General features: G+C 40.2%; 1 protein-coding gene and 1 long non-coding RNA gene across 2 annotated transcripts in view; one reads left to right on the top strand and one right to left on the bottom strand.

Annotated features, from left to right (window-relative positions):
• Positions 1–17,689, top strand: part of adamts9 (ADAM metallopeptidase with thrombospondin type 1 motif, 9) — a 48,780-nt gene extending 31,091 nt beyond the window's left edge. The window contains exons 29-40 of the mRNA XM_027278977.1: positions 2,119–2,286; positions 4,923–5,099; positions 7,535–7,705; positions 9,765–9,959; positions 10,629–10,758; positions 11,165–11,259; positions 11,695–11,789; positions 11,953–12,086; positions 12,522–12,613; positions 13,447–13,551; positions 14,949–15,058; positions 15,283–17,689. Of these exons, the coding sequence (XP_027134778.1) occupies positions 2,119–2,286; positions 4,923–5,099; positions 7,535–7,705; positions 9,765–9,959; positions 10,629–10,758; positions 11,165–11,259; positions 11,695–11,789; positions 11,953–12,086; positions 12,522–12,613; positions 13,447–13,551; positions 14,949–15,044 (1,458 nt within the window). The 3' untranslated portion in view covers positions 15,045–15,058; positions 15,283–17,689. The remainder of the gene's footprint in view (positions 1–2,118; positions 2,287–4,922; positions 5,100–7,534; positions 7,706–9,764; positions 9,960–10,628; positions 10,759–11,164; positions 11,260–11,694; positions 11,790–11,952; positions 12,087–12,521; positions 12,614–13,446; positions 13,552–14,948; positions 15,059–15,282) is intronic.
• LOC113745824 (uncharacterized) lies at positions 2,371–5,517 on the bottom strand. Its single transcript, XR_003462435.1, has 3 exons — positions 5,173–5,517; positions 4,907–5,089; positions 2,371–4,381 (listed from the first exon to the last, which is right to left on the bottom strand). It is a non-coding gene; the product is annotated as an uncharacterized LOC113745824 (long non-coding RNA).
• Positions 17,690–20,363: the final 2,674 nt, after the last annotated feature.

Here is a 20,363-nt window from a genome sequence, read left to right as displayed (position 1 = left end):
TTCCATCTAACTAAATCTTTGTCCTGTGTGACAATGCCTCCGTATACCTCACATTTCATTTACTGTGTTCATTCACTCTTAATGCCTACGTTTTCTGGTGACGTGTGCTTGGCTATGAAGTTGCCAGTGCCCTTTGCCCCTTTCTGTCAGGCCCCTCTACTCTGGTCTAATGCAGATGATGACAGTGTACCAATGTTGGGGCCAGTGACAGTGACTCGAATGGGGAGGGGGGGTGGGTGTCAGGAAGACAATGCAGTGGTGTATTGGTGGGTCAAAGGTCATGTTTGATCTGACGAGGGGCCCCTTCCCGGTTGGTCCCATCATCATAGACAGACTTCTGGGAAATTGCTGTGATCCCAGAGCCGGGTGGGTTGGATGAAACTGAAACTTGAATAGGATTCCCAAACACTCTGCTGACAATGAAATGTGGTGTATTTAGGTAGGAGGGTGGGGCCTTTCATATGATGCTGACAGATGCTGTGCCTGTCTGGATTTTTTATAAAGTTGTATGATTAGAATAATTTTGTATTCACCCTTTGATCTGTGATTAGAAGTAAACCGATCAGTGTTCTGACTGACACTGTTTAAATTTCATGTAGAATTATGGTAAATAGCTATTTTACTACACTGTTTTTCTAACTTAACAAAAAACGTACTTACTACAAATTGCCTGTCATCCACACACACTCTAACATCGATGCTATGGTGCTGGCCTGCCCATTGGGAACAACCTGGTTTGGTGTCATTCCCAAGGACACTTCCATATGTGGATCGAACTACCAACCCCATGATTAGTGGACAACCTGCTGTACCTCTTGCAAATAAAACTGATGCAAATAAAATTGTTTATATAGTGGAATTACTATGTGATGAAGTAGCAAGTTGATGTATGTGTGAGCAGCTATGTATTAGTGAACTGCTCTGGATAATAACAGATCCCCAGAGAACTTGTGGGCAAAGTTAATGAACCCTGCATGTGTGGGTTCATGTACTGGTAAAACACATGGTCTTTTAATGTGACCCATTTTCAAGGTATTCTGAGGGCATGGTACAACAGCAGGAAAGCCCTTGCAAAAAAGTGTAGAAAAACATTGGAGGAATGACCTGGCATTTTAACAGAAACAGTATTTTAAATGCTTTGTTTTATGAATTTGACCCTTACTGGAAAGCCCAGTTTTCCTTGTGATGATTCAATTACTCTGCACAGTGCATCTAAAACAAATGTCACCATATATTGTGTTCTTGACAGGCAATAGCATTAAAAATGACCCCTGTTGTTGCAGTCACTGGTGGTATTTGATATCAGAACTGTCAGTGGCTTTATGACATGAACCATGAAGTCATTCATTCTTCTTTATGCTACAATTCATCACAGGAAGCACCATCCAAAAGACAAATAATCACCACAAGTCATTGTCAGGTTTATTACAATGTAGTCACATCTGCACAAGAATCACACAATGTTGACTTGTCTTCATTGAATGAATAAAAAGTCTACTGACACTACTATAGTGACTAAATTAAGTAAAGAGCACATTACAAATCGCACTTGGATGTACAAGTTGCCCAGATTTTAAAAAGGGAATAAGCATTTTATTACTCCATCCTTCCATGAACCCCCCTACACTTCCTCCTCCCCTCTGAATAAGGTGAGAGGTCACAGGCATGTTCCTATCTAGTACAGTCCCTTGCTGATCAGGACAGCAGCACACGCTGGGCCGCGTACTCGTTCAACTCCGAGCCTGTCGCTTCTCATCCATCCCAGCATGCAACGCCCCCTTTGATTATCTGAGCACCACCCAGCCCCTCTCCACTCCCTCTTGTGTGTGTGTGTTTGTGTGTGTGTGTGTGTGTCTGCCTGTCACTCTGAGTTAGACTTCCAGTGATTCGGTGAACCCGGAGGTGAAACAAACCGCTGCCGGGTTGATCGTGCGCGCTTTGTCATTGGACAAGCTTACCCATGTGTAAACTCAAACTGATTGACAACTACCTGTTGAATAAATACTTGTTTTTAATTTAATTTTTTATCATGCAGATCAATTTTACTACGTACAGTTTTAACACAAAACATACCTTTTGATTTCAAATTAACTCCTTCATTCCTTTGACATTTTGCAGTGCTCAGCTGCCTGTGGAAAAGGCTTCAAGTCCCGCAAAGTGAGCTGCGTGACTGGGTCTGGCCGGCCGGTCCCTGAGGAGAGCTGCCACCCTCTGTCCCCCAAACCCAGCAAGCAGAGGCGCTGCCGAGGACGATGCCCCAAGTGGAAGACTGGCAACTGGGGAGAGGTAGGACTCTTTGACTCTGCTGTAAAACACTCCTCTTTTCTTGTTCTCACACTGCCAGATGTGTTTTTTTCTCCCTTTCCACTTTAATACTTACCAGCCTGCTTGCAAATGTGTGCATGTGTGTGCAAACATATGCAGCTAAACCTGACTGTATTTACGCACCATGCCGAGCCACTAACTAAGGCAGGGTGCTTTTACACATCACATGGTGGTTTGCTGGGTTGCAGCATAGACCTGGGTCAGCTAACAGAGATTTTGAGGTAGTGTATGCAGGGGCTGCAACTTCACAGTACAGTAAGTGTGACCACCTTTCTTTGATCTGAGCTTAACTGATGTCAAGTCCGGCCAGTGTAAATCTATTCCTGTCATCTATATTTTCTCTTCCTCTGGCCCTCACTTTACTCTCCTCTCTGTCCCTTTAATCCTCCTTTTCACTGTTGCTCTTTCCTCCACTGATCACTTTTTTTTTCTTTCAAGCCCCTTTTCACTTCTTTCTTCCCTGCCTCCTGCCTCCCCAATGGGAACCACATGTTAGTCTTTTCTTTGAATGCCCTACTAAGAAGGCAGTCCACTAACGTCATCATGCCAGACACACCCGCAATGTGCACCTGGGCTGCTGGAGAGTCTGTCTGAGATCACTTTTTCTTTTCCTCTCTTTACCCTCCATGTCTCTCTCATTCTCTGAATTCACCTCACTGGCCTAGAGTCCGTGCACAGAACCACATCTGTGCTCCATACTTTAGAGAGGATGTGCGTCTGCTCTCAACAGCTGTGGAGCAGGACACATGCCAGGAGAAAATGATACTCCACACAAAGCTCTTAGTCAAGTACAGCATGATTAGCCATAGTGCAGCAGGCTACCTAGTGGTTCAACTGCTGAAACTGCATGGCAGATAATACAAAGTAAAATATATAAAGTTATTTCGCATTTGAATGGACATATAAGTCTTTATCAGACTCGCTCTGAAGCTGCTGAACCTCTGGAACCCATCCAGTTATCACCTCAGCTTGATCATCTGGAGATGTTTATTACTTCCTGCTCCTTTAACCTGCAAACATATGAGCAGTTATAACGGTTGTCTCTCTCATATACACATATACACACAAATTCAAACATTGTATCAGTCATACTTTTTGTCATTCAAAGCTGCATAAATGATCTGTTATTGTAAATGTATTGCATAGTTCATTAGCGTTACATTAGCATCAATCATTGACATCTGTCTGAAAGGAGAAAAGACACAAGAGAGTTACAGTGAAATATCATATCTGAAAGTAATATTTAAATATATGCATTGCTTATAATATGTGACTGTTTCAGTCATCTGGGTTAAAGGGTTAGTTTCAAAGTGGGGTTGTCTGAGGTATCAACATATAGTCTGTGTATTACCAGCCGCCAGTGCGCCCGTAGTCTGGAGAAGCAGACAGGGATCCCAGCACAGAAGCAGAGCTAAGCACTGCTGTGGATATGGTCAGCAGAAAAAAAAAAAATCTATTTTAGCCACTAAAAAGGGCCCACCTTTTATTTTGGCACTAACTGTATTCCTACACATAACCTACACTCTGCCGTGCACTAAAGCTCATTTTAGGATTATGTTGCAACCCATTTTGAGGCTGCAAGCCTGGACCAGATTTGTTGTTCTCCATTAGTCTCTTTGACAGAAACCCAAGAGAAAATAAGGTTCAGGTTGAAAAAATACCAAAGTTTTTTCTTCCTCTTTTTATGTGGTTAAAATGATCCTCTCCACAGCAGTGCATAGCTCTGCTTCTGTGCCAGGCTCTCTGTGTAGCTGTCTGCTACTCCAATCTGTCGTCTGTCTGCTGTCCACTGTAGGTGACACACGATGACTATGGATAAATACCTCGTACAACCCCACTTCAAAAAACTCAAACTATCACTTTAACATCTGAGCAGATTTCACAGAAATTGAGTCTTCATCCCTCTGTCATTCTTTGTGTTTTCTGTAGAAATGTGTTCTGTATTACAGCAGAAAAGACACACTTTCATTAAAAACACTGCTGCTGTGCCTTCAACAAACTGTACTTTCACTAAATCATCCACGCTCCAGGTTCCAACTTGGATTTCTTCACATTTCTGTAGAAAAACATCAGTATTGATTAGTAGTAATGGAAACTACATAACCTAAATGTGAACATGGCGGCTTGGGTGCAGTATATATAGTACCCAATAAAACCTCAAGCCCTGTGTGTAAAGTATTTATCATAGCTGAAATGCCTCATTGTGGTTAAGAAGATCAAGATCTATTGACATAAAATTCAATAAAATAAGACAAATGGGAGCATAAGTACTTGAGACATGAAGAAAATCAAGTTGAAGGGACACAAAATGTTATCTAGAACAAAAATCAATAGCCTCAGTTAAATAAAACATAAAACAATACATGTAATAATATATGAATATAATGTGTAGAATGCACGATCTGTAATATAATTTGTATTGTTTTGGTCAGGCATAACCCCTTAGATAAATGCTTTCGTTAAACCACATCTAACAAAGTAAGGCTATTAAAGTCAGGGCTTTAATGCGTATAGTGACATAGTATAAGGTGATTATAAGGTGAGTAATAAAGGCTGAATAAACTTTTTTTAAAGCTCTTACCTGTCTTGTTTCTCAGTGTTCAGCGTCGTGTGGCGACGGCGTCCAGCAAAGGGATGTGTTCTGCCAGGCTGGAGACCGACGGACCACGCTGGAGAGCGACTGCTCCCAGCGCTCCAGACCGGCGTCCAGCCAGAGCTGCCGTGTCGCCGACTGCCCCTCTCGGTTCCGGTGGAGAGAAGGAGACTGGCAGACGGTAAACCGAGAAAGCTGAATGTGGCTGTACAGAAAAAGCATTGTGACCTGCGTGCTCAAACAATACGTTTTACCGCTCTGTCTTTCGTCGGGGCGAGGATGAATTTGCTCTGTCATATCTGGTGAAGTCGCCTGCTCAGTCGGAGGCCAGAGGGGAGGAGAGGAGCTGCTGTGTGGCCCAGATGAAAATCAGATGATCTTTTTTTTTAAAATAAGGAACAAAGGCAAAGCCTGTTGTGAAACGGATAACTCCAGGCTTAGAGCTGATTGGCTAATTCACTTTTTTACAAGCAGTTGAAAAGTAAAGGCACCTGTGAGGCATGACTTAATGATCTAAACTTTAACTTAAAGGTTACTTAAACCCCAACCAGTTCTCTTAGTCAGCGTCTAATAATGAGTGATCCATGCGCACATGCTGGTGTCTGGTAAAGTTTAAACACTTAGATTTGTCTCTGTTTTTTCTTTTTTGTTTTTAATTGTTCTTTTCTCACTGATTTGAAATAGGTGAGTATGAAGCAGGCATGTTATGTCACATACAACTATGCACCAATCAGGATTTAACAACATTTGAATCAAAATTCTAAAGTTTTGGAGTAGACTGTCAATTAATATTGATCAAATCACACTCACACATGAAGCAGATGAGCTGAGGTTTTGACTTTAAACTCTTATTAATAACACCAGAAGACCCCTGTCACATGTTGTGATCGTTAGCTTATTCAGTCAAGAATATTTAATGTTATTGAGATAATAATAGTGATAATGTTAATGTTAACAACAACTAAATAGTGAAAATAGTGTATGAATACTGTTGAAATCTGTGAGACAGAGACTTTTTGCTCAATATAAAACTGCCATCATACCAAAGCTTCTTTTAATGGTTGCATTCCTGCTGAGTAACATTCAGCAATCTAGGCTAGAGGCTACAGATCCTTGTTGAGAGCTGAGGTTATTAGAGGAGGCAGCTGCAGCTGGAGATTCTTCTTCACTATTCAAGTGATGTTGAATCTGGGTCAATGAGCAGCATGAAATGTCTTCTCAGAAAGATTTAGTCAGGAGAAGTATTTGGAGCTCCCTCCTAATTAACAGCTGGAAATAATTACAACGGTTTACCTGGCAGGGGTTAACACATCTATGTGTTTTATGCTCTTACATTGGCTCACTGTCTTAGTTTCATTCCTGCATAGTGCAGCAGCACAGCTCACAATAGCAGTTCCAAGTATTTCAGTTGTTTGACATTGTTCAGCATATTAAGAGTGATGAAGACCAGCTGGAGTCGAGTTGGAGAGTGTTTCTGACGCAACTGGAATCCTCTCTAAGCCCTTGCTAAAATGTTTAGTGCTTAAATTACGATTCCCGCAACTTTGAATGTCGTAACAGTTGAGTTAGTACATGGGTCTGGATGTAGAAAGACCCCAAGGTCCAGGTGGTTCCATGGCTTTGAACTCGGATAAACACTTCATCGAAGGACACTGCTTTTTAAACCACCATTAAAAACATTTTATGGGCCTGGAAAAGTCAAGTGGGTGGGCTGCCGTGAATCTTTATTCTAACCATTTTAAAGGAATAGTCGGAACTTTAGGAAAAACATTTTCTTGATGAGATTTAGATGAGACTGCCTCATGTCTATATGTTATACGCTTAGCTTAGCGTAGCTTAGCATAAACACCGTGAAAAAGAGCAGCTAGCTTTGCTTTGTCTAAAGTTTTTAAAAAACATTGACCAGCACCTCAAGGCTGAGATATCCTACATATAGATATTTTAGTCCATAAACATGCAGAAACATAAAAACAACAACTTGCCGCATCACTGGGCGTTTCATGGCTTCATGCAGTCTTAAGGATAGCTATTTTCCACTACTTTAAATCTAATCCTACCCTAAATTGTTTATCTGAGATATGAGAGAGTAGTATGAGTGGGTCAAACACAGGTGTACTGCACATGATTCATCCATAATACATCAATATGATGGGTGTCTGCCACTAAAAGAACAGCTCATGCATTTCTTAAAAGCAATGACTGTAATATGATCTTAGTCTTAGATAGTTTTAAAGCAAGACTTTATGCAGTCATTTACTGCTGGTGTATTTAGGCTCTGATCTTTCAGGCACAATTTTGGCGTGGACTGTAAATAGCTTCAGTAGTCAGAGTTCCTCTCAGAACTTGGCATTTCCTTAGCTCAGGTTCTTTTACTCAACAACAAAGTGCTTTCCTCCCAGCTCTTATCTACTGTTTTGACATCTTAACGCTGTCTCCCATGTTGTGCTGCTCTCAGACTGTTCATCCTCCTGTTTTTCTTTAGACTGATGATTATTGAGAATCCATATAAACCTCCTAGTTTCACAGGCATGTTTGTAGCTACACAGATAACTTTTGTTTGTAATGTTTTTGTTTCTCCTAATCCACGATTTTGCCATTGTCTTATCTCCGCTACAGTGCAGTAAAACATGTGGAGTGGGCCACCGGCGGCGAGCCTTGCAGTGTGTGGACCACAACCAGCAGGAGGCCCACGAGATGTACTGTGTGAACCAGATCAGACCTCCAGACATAGAGAGCTGTAACACCCAAGCCTGTGAGTTAATCTGGATCACAGGAGAGTGGACTGAGGTGAGAGCCAAAGAAGCAGTGTGCCAATGTTGTCCCACTAAGGCAGGGGTCGGCAACCTTTACCACTCAAAGAGCCATTTGGACCCGTTTCTCACCGTAAAGAAAGCACCGGGAGCCGCAAAACCCTTTTGACATTTAAAATGACACGGCATGCAACGTTTTTTTATTATTACATTTAATGAAGGACTGCAGAGAGAGAAAACGAAATTAGGCTACAAAGCTAGCATATGTACTTGAACTTGCAGATTTCATCCACTTCTTGAAATGATTTTTGCTCAGATCAACCTTCCGCATCAGTTCCGAAACGGCCTCCGGATATTTCTGAGCAAAGGCTGCGTGTTTGTTCTGGAAATGTCTTGCTACGTTAGATTTTTTGTTGTTGGCTAGTTTTTCATTACATATTAAGCATACTGGTAAACCAGTCTCGTCAGCAGTGAAAGCATATGAATCTGCCCACGTAGCATTGAAACTTCTGTTTTCTTCAGACACTTTTCTTTTCTTAGAATTCTCCATAGTTGGCCTACCTGGGGTTCGAAAAGGTTAAGAAATTGGTCGCTGCGGGGGGTCAGACACTTTTGTTTTCTAATTCTTCATAGTTAGCCCTAGCTACCTGCAGTCTGGTTGGAACGTAGCTACTGTCTAGGTTCGAACAGTTCTGTAAGTTCAAGAATGCGCACGCATAGCCAAAAATTTATTTTTAATATGTTTATTAAATGTAACAATATCTACGACGGAGTATTGGGGCCACATTTAAATAAAAAAAAATGGAATTAATTACGAGATTAAAGTCATTATTAAATATGGCCCTAATACTCCGTCGTAACTATGTGATGCCGATGTGCCAAAAGATTAAGTATCTCCTTGTTTGTGAAGCCTATGCTATAGTGGCCCTTTGTCACTATCCGCGCATGCTGGTGGTTTAAAGGAATTGTATGCGTGCCAGTGTAGGTGTAGGTGCATGCAGGTTTAAATGCATAACACAGCCAATGTCCAAGCATTACTGATCATATGTTGCAGGTTTATAAGGCTACACACAGCCGACTCAAAAGTACTCACTTTCACAATAACACACAATTCTGACCTGCGGCGTTACACGCCATGGCACAGTCAAAATCCGTATGGATTCCCTAGCGTGTGCCCCTGCGCTGATTAACCCACCTACCTATATAGATTCAAACAATGGCCTAAATAGATACTGCCACCTACTGGCACAAATGTGTACAACACTCATGAACACAGAAAATTTCTAATCTGTCTCCTACATATGCTAAAGTACAATTCCACGAAATGCTCCACGGCCCTCATTTTAACAACTGTCCTCCTCTAAAACAACAGGATAGAATATTTACGACTTTATTCTCGTAATTAGTTCTCGCCATATTTAATAACGACTTTAATCTCGTAATTAATTCTCGCCATATTTAGTAATGACTTTAATCTCATAATTAATTCCAATTTGTTTTTTATTTAATGTGGCCCTAATACTCTGTCGTAAATATCACCATAATCTTTATATTTAGAATTACATTTTCAAAAACGAACAAATACAAGAAAAGTCCAACAAGATACTGTAGCGACCCTGCAGTAATGTTACAGTGTTACGATGTTGAGTTCTGTGTAAGCAAGAGTGGATGGAGTACGGCGTGAGTGATTCTGATGTGTGGGTCCTGTTATGTCGTTTGGCGTGGTTATGGCCGACAATAACCCAGTTCTGTAACAAAACAGTTTGGCAATAAAAGCAGGTTGGCCAAATAACGCCTCATTATTCCTCACGAGTCCGGCTGGACGCTACAATACATTTTAATTTAATAGTCAAAAATTTTTTTCAAAAGTCACAGGGAGTCAGATCAGAGGGATCAAAGAGCCGCATGGGTTGCCGACCCATGCAAAGGCATTTGAACTCTGAATTGTGAAAAGTCAGTTTGCTCTGAGTAGGCAATACTTAATCAAAAAGAACATTTATGGTTATCACCATCTTCAAATACAGTGGTACAGAATGACCCGTGTTTCCTGTGTGGAATACTGCTATAGCATACATGTGATTTATTCCCTCCTCCAGTGCTCAGCCAGCTGTGGCCAGGGCTACCGCCAGCGTCTGATCTCTTGCAGCGAGGTGCATGCAGAGAATGACAGCTATGAGTACAACCATCAGTCTTTGTCCAACTGCCCTGGGACCCCCCCTGAGAGCTACATGCCTTGTAATCTGGACCCATGCCCACCATCACAGGAGTGGAGAGCTGGAATCTGGGGACTGGTGAGTCCATGATTGTAAATGTTGTCTACTAATTTATCAGTTTATTGTCAAGATGGAACGCTCATGTTTGTAGACTTAGTTTCCTAAAATATAACCATAAGATCTTGTGAAGAAAAGCTGAAGGTCTGATTGTGAGGTTATAAATTCATGTTTAAATAGTCGTCTCTAGTTTTTTGTCACTAAAAGCAGCATTTGAGAATTGACATAGGCTGTTTTAATTACACCATCTTATTGGGCCCTTTCCCTTTACAACTGTTTATGGCACTTAAGTGGAGATTTAGCACCAGCTCCACCAGCTATCTCAACACAGTCAACTTCTAATATTCACATAACATTAGTGGACGAAAACATCCAATTCATTTAGCAGAAATCTTTAGGAAATTTGCACAAAACTTAGTTGGAAACTACAGTTTTAATCTCATAAAAAGACCATTTATGTTGAATATTTTTTCATTAAGTTAATTAAATTATTTAACAAGTTATTGTTTATTATAATTATAGTGTTAAGCTTTTCTTTAACATGAATGAGGCCACTTTTGCTGGTTTTTGATATAGCTTTGGCTTCATCCTGTGTTATATAAGGGACCACTTTGAAGATGAAAACTGCTGACAGACTGTCATCCACAAGTTTTATTTTCACACGGTCATGGTTCTCTTCCTCCCCTCCAGTGTTCAGCGAGCTGTGGTGATGGAGTGATGGAGAGGACAGTGCAATGTGTGGCAGCGGATGGTCAGGAAAGCAATAGGTGTTCTCAAGATGACATGCCAGAGGCCAGAAAAGTCTGCAGAAATCCAAGTTGTGAGTACTACAAGAAAAGTGCTGCAAGACTACCAGGGTTACGTACAGGCCAAGTGAAAGCCAGTATTAGCTATGGCTTGACTCGATCCGGTCATCTCAGAGACTTGGCCTGGAGTGAGATATTTATGATCCGAGGCAAACATCAAAGATTCACTGTCCAGTGTATTTACTTCCCTATGGTAGGATGGGACTTCAAAGAGTGAGTGGCTTTTGGTTTTCTTTGATTCAATGCAGCGATTTGTCACACTTGACTTAACTCCTGAAATTTTTGTGTGCATGCGTGCACATGTGTGTGTATACAGCCTGAGCGCCTGTCCTGGGTTAAATCTTTGCATAATACACTACTGTTATGGTACGCTACTGTATACCTACTTATTTTATAATATATTTATTTTATGTCTCCAAGGCCATTTGCCTTCCAGCTGCCAAGACGTCCAGAGCATGAATGGCCCCCTACCAGACAGTGAACACGTTCTCAGTATTCAAGGAAAAGCAGTCAAGGTAAGTTTATATGATCTTATTACCTCACAAATGCACAAAGTGCAAGTTGTGAAGCCATAACAGCTTTTTATTTACAAGGAGAGAGGGACAGTTGAAAAGTTGGTCTCTCCTGACATTTCAGATGACTTCAACAGAACATTTTGCTGCAGTGTTTGTTTGACTGCTTATGTGCCTTTATCAGTATGAAATGCTTAAAATTCATCTCTACTAGCTTGTGTTTAGGGATACTTTTTGCATCGGTGCCCAAGGTTGCAAATAGATGTCATAGGAACTTTTTGGACATCCTTCAAAATGACGCTAGCTTCTGTTTGTTGGGGCTTACAACTGTCATCTTCCTCACCTCCTCACCACCTTTATTGTCCTTCCTTTCCTAATCCTATCACCTCCACCCCTTTCCTTCACCCTTGGTTCCCTCCTCCACCTTTTTCTCCTCAGGTCTACTGTGCAGGAATGCAGACAGAGGCTCCACAGGAGTACATCACCTTGACGACGGGAGAGGGGGAGAATTTTTCAGAGATCTTTGGCTTCAGGTAAACAGCCAACGGGATAACCATGAGAGCAGTCTGTTTCATTACAAAATCCAACTGACAGCGTGCAGTGTGTTTTCTCTGTAAATGAAGAAATTCCAATAGTATAAATGTAAAGTTGAGCTAAGGTATCTCGTGTTTGTGTGTGTGTGTGTATTCTTCCCAGGCTCAACGACCCCACCCAGTGTCCACCTAATGACTCCAGAAGAGAGGATTGTGACTGTCGGAGAGACTACACCGCTGCTGGCATTACCACCTTCTCCAAAGTCCGCCTGGACCTCAGCAAGATGAACATCATCAGTGAGTGGCTCATACACACACAGAAATCAGATAGCACACACAAACACACACACATAACAGCATCCTGTGCCAGTGTAAACTCCACATTACTCTCAAATAAGAACTTCCTTTGCCATTTAATTATGTCCGTGCTCACGAGGGTTAATGGGCTCAAGATGTCTTAAAGGTTTGTTTAAGCAACACGCAATTACAAGGCTTGAGGGGATTAAATGGAACTGCTCTAAGTAGATGAAATTATACTGATATTAGGCTGACCCTAAAACTAAGGCTAGATTTAGACCAGTTATTAGCACAAGGCTTGCTCATTATGGCAGATGTGAGCTATCATTATAAAAGTTCATCTGAGGTCCCCACAGCAACAAATTTTAGGATACACATTTCCAAGTATTTGTCACATCTTACCTGATGAGCTTGTTGGTTTATCTTGTTGTTCAGCTACAGACTGGCAGTTTGCTTTCACCCGTGAAGGCAAGAATATTCCATTTGGTACAGCTGGTGACTGCTACAGTGCTGCACGATGTCCACAGGTGAGAACAACAGTGATTCATTTATTCTAAAAATATCCAGCACCTTGGCAGGTCTCATGTATCCATACAATCCTTAGATTGAATGGTCTGGGTCTACTTATATAACTATCTCTAGCAAGCTAATTAAATTACTGCCCCATTGTCTGTGGATAATCTATTTTACTTGATGTTGACAAATTGATGTTTGACTGTACATTATTTGATATGAATCTATATAAACAGACTTTTTATGATGAGAACTTGGAACACGTTACATCCAATTAACCAGATATGCCAGTTTTCAATTACAACCTGGCCTTGTCATGAGTTCTTTGAGCAGGCTAATGTAATGAAGGTGTAAAGTTTTAACATCTTGTTCCAGTCACTAACAGCAGCAAACTGGAATGAGTAACATCCAAACAAACTGCAGACCTCTGGAATGAGCATATTAATGAACTTATTAGCACATAAGTTGCAGTTAATTGCATGCTTTGTGTGTTTTTGTCTCATTTGTCGATTGTTGGAGTGCCACATTGGAAACAAACATTTAGGCTTCATTGTGTTTTAATCATCGATGATTGTATTTACTGCTGTGCAGTCATTCTGACTTCTATTAGTCATTTTGTGTAAATCCCTTGCTGCGTATGATTCAGTTTGCATTTATTCTACTTTGAAAACCCTCTAAAGAAAGTATTTGAGTTGAGCCTGTCACTTTCTTTAGACCCTTTAAGTCCTTCTTGCTGCTACTTGTGGTAAATCAGACACATTAAAGTCTTTTTTAATTAAAGCACACGGTGAGAGTTAGTAATGTCTAATGCATCATTTTCTCTGTGTGTGTCTATCTCTTCTTTCAGGGGCGGTTCAGGATCAACCTCTCAGGTACAGGTTTTAAAGTGGCTGAAGAGACCTCATGGATCTCTCAGGGCAACTACGCAGTGGCTGATGTTCAAAAATCACAGGTATTGGCAGAATGTTCATGTCTATATTCTGGAAAAACTTAAACTGGACAGTCTTAAACCATTTTAAACCATTACAATCTTAAACTGGACAGTCTTAAACCATTTTAAACCATTACAATCCCTATGTATTCAGTTTAAATGTATCTATGTGTAACTTTTTCCTGCCTTGTCTTCTGTTCTGTTACTTCTTATGCTCCCTTCTTGCCACCCTCCCTACTCCTACTTCTCCTCTCTGCATGTCCTCTGGACTGAGCTCTGAGCGGGCATAGTCCCAAGTGGGTTCTGTATTCCCAGCTCCACTTCTCCCCATAAATTCACTGGGAATGGACCCTTATTGGGCAGCTGCACTCTCAAATGCCCTCCTCCTACAGTCCCACCCTCTGCTTTTGAAATGGTGATCAAGTTTGAGAGTGTTTTGGCAAGGCGAAAACAGGAGGCAGTTGTGGTGCCAAAACGTGTTCACAGTCTGATATCCATAGCCAGCCAACCCTGGGCACTCCAGGCAGTTTAAATAAAGCCAGGTTGTGACAGTGGGACAGAGAGAGCACTCCAGAGGAGATCAGACAAACCACTCACCTCATGCTGTGGCTTTCATGTCGTGGGATAGTGCTTTCGGTGTATTCGTCTGCTGTAATTTCCCCTTTGTTTTGAGATGTTTGCATGTAAATGATGCTAGTGAAGTGTTTGGTGATTAATTAGCTTGTATTTCCTGCTTGTTGCTGAGAGTGATTACTCAATTCATACCTGGTGACAACCTGCCTGGTGGGCCTCAGTCTTTGTGTGCTTTTTGAAAAGGCAATGCTAATTTACTGGCCACCAAAACAAACCTGCCACAAATACCTTTGAATGTGATGAAATTCTCAAACTACTTGAAAGTAGCACAAACAATTCATTCAATGTCGGGCCTTTTTTCTTAGCAGGTCCTTCAAACTAACACTAACAGTTTTACACTGATAGTTCAGATCAGTGACATGGGAAAATACTTTGACAAAAGGTTTCTTCAGCACAGGACACATTCATATTCAACTGTTTAATCTGTTTGATTATATTCAAAATGTACTAATGTTCACTTAAAGGACCAGTGTGTGGCTTTAATGGCATCTAGCAGTGTAGATGCTGATTGCCGCTCCCTTACCCCATTCTTCATAGTATGAAGGAGAAACTAAGGTGGCTGGCAAACATGCAAGAAGGTGAAAGACCCTACTAAGAGCCAGTGTTTAGTTTGTCTATTGTGAGCATCGGCTCATTCTAAAGTAACATAACAGTGCTTATTTTCAGATGATTATACACTAACGCATGTTATATTCCATTTCTGCCACATTCAGCAAATAGAGCCCCCTAAATCGTACACACTGGACAATAACATGCAACTGATGACATTCATCTTGTGTCCACAGGGTGGCAGCAGAGTGTCAGGATTGTGTGGAGGCTACTGTGGTAAATGCACACCATCCTCTGGCTCCAGCCTTCCTGTGACGGTGGAATACATTTAACATGAATCAAGCAGGTGAGGGATGCTTTCTAAATATGACATCAATACTTTAATTTAATCTATAAAAGGCACTGGAGGCTGCAATTCCCAAATTGATGAGACCTTTACACCACAACTAGTTAAATTTGTAATTATTTACTGTCTTTGACACACATAAAGACAGTAAATAATTATAATTTTCCTGTATTTTAGTAAGTTTTTAATGTGTAACTGACTGAGTGTCTGCATGTCTTTTTTAGCATCTATTTCCATTCATCAAGACATCCCTCTTTTTTGGTGCTAAAGCCAACCGTCCTTCACACAATCTCTTTTACTCCCATGTGTGTATATTGTATATGAATCTGCTGTAAATACTGTACATAGCAGGATAAAAAAAAATGTCTTATTTATTGTACTCTCCATTTATTTTTGTAATGTAATATAAGGGAACTGTTTTGTTGTCAAGAACAAACACCGCACACGTTTATGAGATTTTTGCCAGAATGTGCCTTCCAATTTTTCATTCATTTCATTACTCTGCGGTGCATGTGTTACAGCCATATGTTCCTTTTTAAACCAATTCAGCAGGTTGTGTTTATTTCGATAATGTTCTTGTTGTGATGGACCTCCAATCAGTCGAGTATCGCTTGTACAGATGCCCAACCAGTCCTGCTTTAGCCTTTGTGCAATTGGGCAGCTTGTTTAGGTTTTTTAGTTGAGTGAAACACTCCACTCCAGTGTCCAGAGATCCTTCCAGTTCCAAGTTGTGGGGCAACTGGACTGTGGTCAGGCTGCCCCAACTGCATCTCTCCAGCTGTTAACTGCAGCTGTAAGTCTTCATCCAGCTGGACAGGAGTGAGCAAAATGCAGGTTTGTGAACTGTGGTACATTCTCATTAAGTGGAAGTACCAGGATCAGGTGCAACAACAAAACATGCAGGAAAAAGCCAGGTGTTGCTGCCATGACGACCACACCTGCATTCATAAAATACGTTTAACTGAATGTAAATAGGGCACTCCAGGGATGAAGTCAGTTCAGTTTATTTAATTTAGTACAAAATATAAGATGAAGCAGTTTTCTGGCAGCATGTGCTCTCTTTTTTTCCAGTAAAATGTAATATATGAACATTTTTATGAACCCATACATCAGCATCAGTATCGTTTTATATATGTTTAGATTTCAAAGATCCATTCATGATTTTGTTTGAGTTTAAAGTTAAATATGTTAATGTTATGTAACCTCTTTGCAAAAGGAGGATGGGAGGTATGGGAGAGCAACTATGGGGCAGAGAAGGGTTAGGATAGTAATGTTTTTTTTTTTTTTAAGTTTTCAAAGAATGTGTGAGTATGTCAAGAAAGGGATTTATTGGCCAGACTTCCAGGCAGGAAGCAAGATGTTTGCCCATACAGAAACACACCACAGTATAACACACAAGTACATACACAAACACTGGAACACATCACACACAAGGAAAATGCTGCAGGATACAAGAACTGTAGAGATTATGCTGCCAGACATCAGAGAGAGCTTAATTCCTCTGAGTTCTTGCATATCTCTCAGGTAGCGTGCAGTGACCAGAGAAAGCCATTAACTTTTAGCTTTTACAGAGCAGGCAGGTTATCTTATCTGGTGCAACTTGAAACAAAGACTTCACCTCAGGCCAATAAAATTCCAGTAGATACTCCGGAGATATAATGCACTGGTCAGACCCTGGAGACACCTCTCAAACTGCAGAGCTCACAGGGCCCTGCTGCATGATTTCTGTCCAGATGCTGCCTGTAAACCATTGCCTTGTGTACCTCACGTTCTTCTCTCTGTCTTTGTTTGCATCTGTCCAAACTGTACATAGTGTGTATGTGCTCCTGTTTAGAGCATTCTGACTTTGTTTTTTGTGTGTGACAGTATCAGGGTACTTTTTGTGTATATGTATGTCTTTGTATCTCTTTTGTGAGCAAGAACAGGAAGAAATCACACAGTCAAGGTGACACAGACTTTTATTACAGCCTGTCTGTGTGTGTAGGGTACATACTGTATGTACAACTGAATAATAAGCCATGTTTGCTTTTATAAGCCTGTCTGTATGTGGTGCTATTTCAGTGTCTGGTTTGATAATGTGCACACTTCAGCCAAACGGAATTTCACAGTCACTATACAAGTATGAAGTGATTTCTAAAGGTATGGGGAAGTAAACGATTTGTATCTTACAAACAGTCGCAACTGGTAAATGCACTTCTCATCGTGAATGTCAGAGATTAGTTCAGTCTGTTTTTCTCAGGTGTCATAAATGAAGGGATTATTATGATATTGAAGTGTATTTATCTTATTTTACACATTTTACACATCTTAAATTAGTTTGGTAGTTAAATGTATTATTGAAGTGTCATTCTATATGCTTTATTTTATATGAAAATATTTATTTTACCTTTTCTTTATGTGAATGTACATAGGCTTTGACCATAAATGACTATGAATTACCATGCAGTATCACCATAAAATGAACTGTCTGGCAACACATTTCCTGTTTTGTGAATACATTTATTTATATGTATGTCATATCTGCATAAATTGTATAAGCAGAGTTTGGTGCTGCCATATGAAAAGCATGATTTATGTATGAGATCAGATAAGGCCATGATCAGAAGGAAATAAAATGCCTGACACATGCCACGCCTGTCTGTCTGCTTCTTGTGTTAATATTTCATTTTTACTCCAGATTGTCTATGGTGTACAACGCTGGCTGTAAAATCCTAACCACACAATAATCAGATTAATGCTTGGATCATAAAATTTATTCTCCATAGTGCTTCTGCTTAATTATGATTACATACCTTCTTGTTATTATAGTTTTGAGTTTCTTTGTGTTTCCTGTTTTATTTTGTAGTTACAGTTTTGAGTTTGTTTCTGTGTTTCCTGTTTTATTTTTGTAGTTCCACTGTCTGTCTTGTCTTCTACTTCCTGGCTTGTTTCCCGCCCTTTTTGATTTTGCACCTGCCCTTGATTTGTTTTACCTGTGTCTGATTAGTCTTGTCTATTTAGTTCCTGTGTTTCCTTTGTTTTCTTGTCTGTCCGTTCATGGTTTCATGTTGTTTCTTGTGGTTATGTGTTTGTGGTATCTGGCCCCGTTTCTTATGCTTCTGGATAATTTTCCTCTTTCTTTGAGTCTTTTGTTTGTGTGTTTGCCTGTTTTTTCCCAGCTGCGAGTCTTTTGTTTGTGTGTTTGCCTGTTTTTTCCCAGCTGCTTTTTGGTTAATAAAAGTTTTTGTTGACGCACACCTACCTGCATTTGGGTCCTTCTCCTGTTCCTCCCCACTTCTACTACCATAACAATCCAGCTTGTGCCGAGGCAGCTGTGTTTTATGGATCTAATCTAGTCTCTGTCAGGTTGTCTACCAGGTATCAGTGCTGATATAACTTACTGATTAGATGATTTCAACAAACGAAAAAGGAAATGGTCAATAATTAGAAGATAGATTGGTACTGTAAAGCTAACCTGGACATTAAGACTATTTTAATTACCTTGTTAAAATCTTAAAAAGATGCCTCCTACTTCACTCTCAGCAAGTAACTTCGAGAACAATCTGCCAGCGTCAAACTCCATAGAACATATGTTCTATAGTCAAACATTCAAATGAAGCAAGTGCTTGATAGAGGTCTGTATGTGTGCGTCTGTAAAAAAAGACAAACCAAAAGAAAGCTATTTTCTAACCCTATAACATTCAGTGTTAAACTGACATTCAGTGTTAAACTGACTCCAGAACAGTGGCTGCTCACTTCCCTTCCTGCTCCATGTTGGTTTGTCAACCAGCAACAGTGAACAAAACAACTGTGTGTGCAGCGTTTGCATATAAATTACTAACAGGAGCTAGAATATGCACAGTCTAATTAATTTCCTAGATCAGCACTATTAACCATTAGTGCTTTACTTTAAGGTGCTGATGGCTGTTCATTACCTTAATCTTAAATAATTTTGCAATGCCTGACTAATGTAGTTAGTGTGGCAGCACACAGAAGTAATGTTTAGCATTGTAAGCATTTATTGTACACATATTAAAGCAAGGCTATGTAACTTTTGAAAGATGAAATAGCTCATTCTACCTCTTAAAAACTAACTTGTTCATTTCAACACATGAAGGGTTTTGTTGTTATAGTCCTATTTGGTCTGGTATGACCAGTAGTGTTTGGTGGCCAAAGTTAGCAACATTTAAGTAGATACTGGATAGCAGATGTTACTGAGCCAGTTCACTGACTTTAATTTATTATTTTATTCAACATGTGCTCTGCTGTTATATTTACCAGTAATTTCATGTTTTCCATTACAGGAGATAATATGTCACTGTCATTGACAATTTCAACAGTCAATTTCAAATTATCAGGCTGATTTGTTATTTTATTCTACAGGTTCTCTGCTGTTATATTCTGTTTTAGTGTTTACCATGATCTCATAATACTGTTAAAAAATGCACATAGGTTCACTTTAAGGTGTTGCTTGAGTGCACCATTGTAATAATTTTAGGTGCAGTGGGGAAGAAAATGCTACTGACTGAGGAGATGACTAGAAATAAATATTCCCTGACTGATTGCAAGCTTACATGATTTATTTTCCATGTTGTTTTAATAATCTCAGGTGAGCCATAACAATTTGAGCCAACACATCATTTGGGCATTGATTCCTCCAGCGTCTGTCAACAGTCTGAGTAACCTGCTGTTTAAATGTGGCTGTTATACAAGGGGGATAAGTACAAGTGTGAAAAGGAAAGAAATGGAAGCAGGGCTTGGAGAGGCAGGAGCTTTCAACAGCTCCAGAGTGCTTGTCTAAACTTAAGAACGTGATTCAGAAGTAGATTAGCAAACATCCCAGGGGTCAGTTTGTAGAAGAACACTTTGTCTTTCTTGCGAGACAGCTCCTCTGTAGAGTAGATGGATGACAGCAGCTTGTTAGCAGACTTGTGTTGCATCAGATATTCCTGAAGAAGAAATGACAGACTTACAGGGAAAACATCTTTCAAAAGCAGATGTAGCCAAATGTAATCCAAAGAGCTCTGCTTGGCTGCTCATAGCATGCTGAATGTTGGTTTAATATTACAAAGACAAGTCTCTTCTAGCTGTAAGACTTTATCTACCCCCACTCCAGGTTTTCAGCAGCATATCTAATCAAAGTACTCATACATACTCTGTACATGGGAATTCAGAGTGTGCAGGATATTTTCCAGTAATGTCTTGTTTTCCTTGTTTTGCAGATAATATGTCACCGTCACTGACAATTTCAACAGTCAATTTTAAACGATCAGGCTGATTTATTGTGCAAATATTGATGCTGACTTAGAAGGTGAGAATTTTAAGG

The sequence above is a fragment of the Larimichthys crocea genome, chromosome VI (assembly GCF_000972845.2).
Source record: "Larimichthys crocea isolate SSNF chromosome VI, L_crocea_2.0, whole genome shotgun sequence".
Classification (NCBI taxonomy): Eukaryota; Metazoa; Chordata; class Actinopteri; family Sciaenidae; genus Larimichthys; species Larimichthys crocea.
Note: the sequence above shows the minus strand (reverse complement) of the source record. Positions and strands in the feature narration are given on the sequence as shown.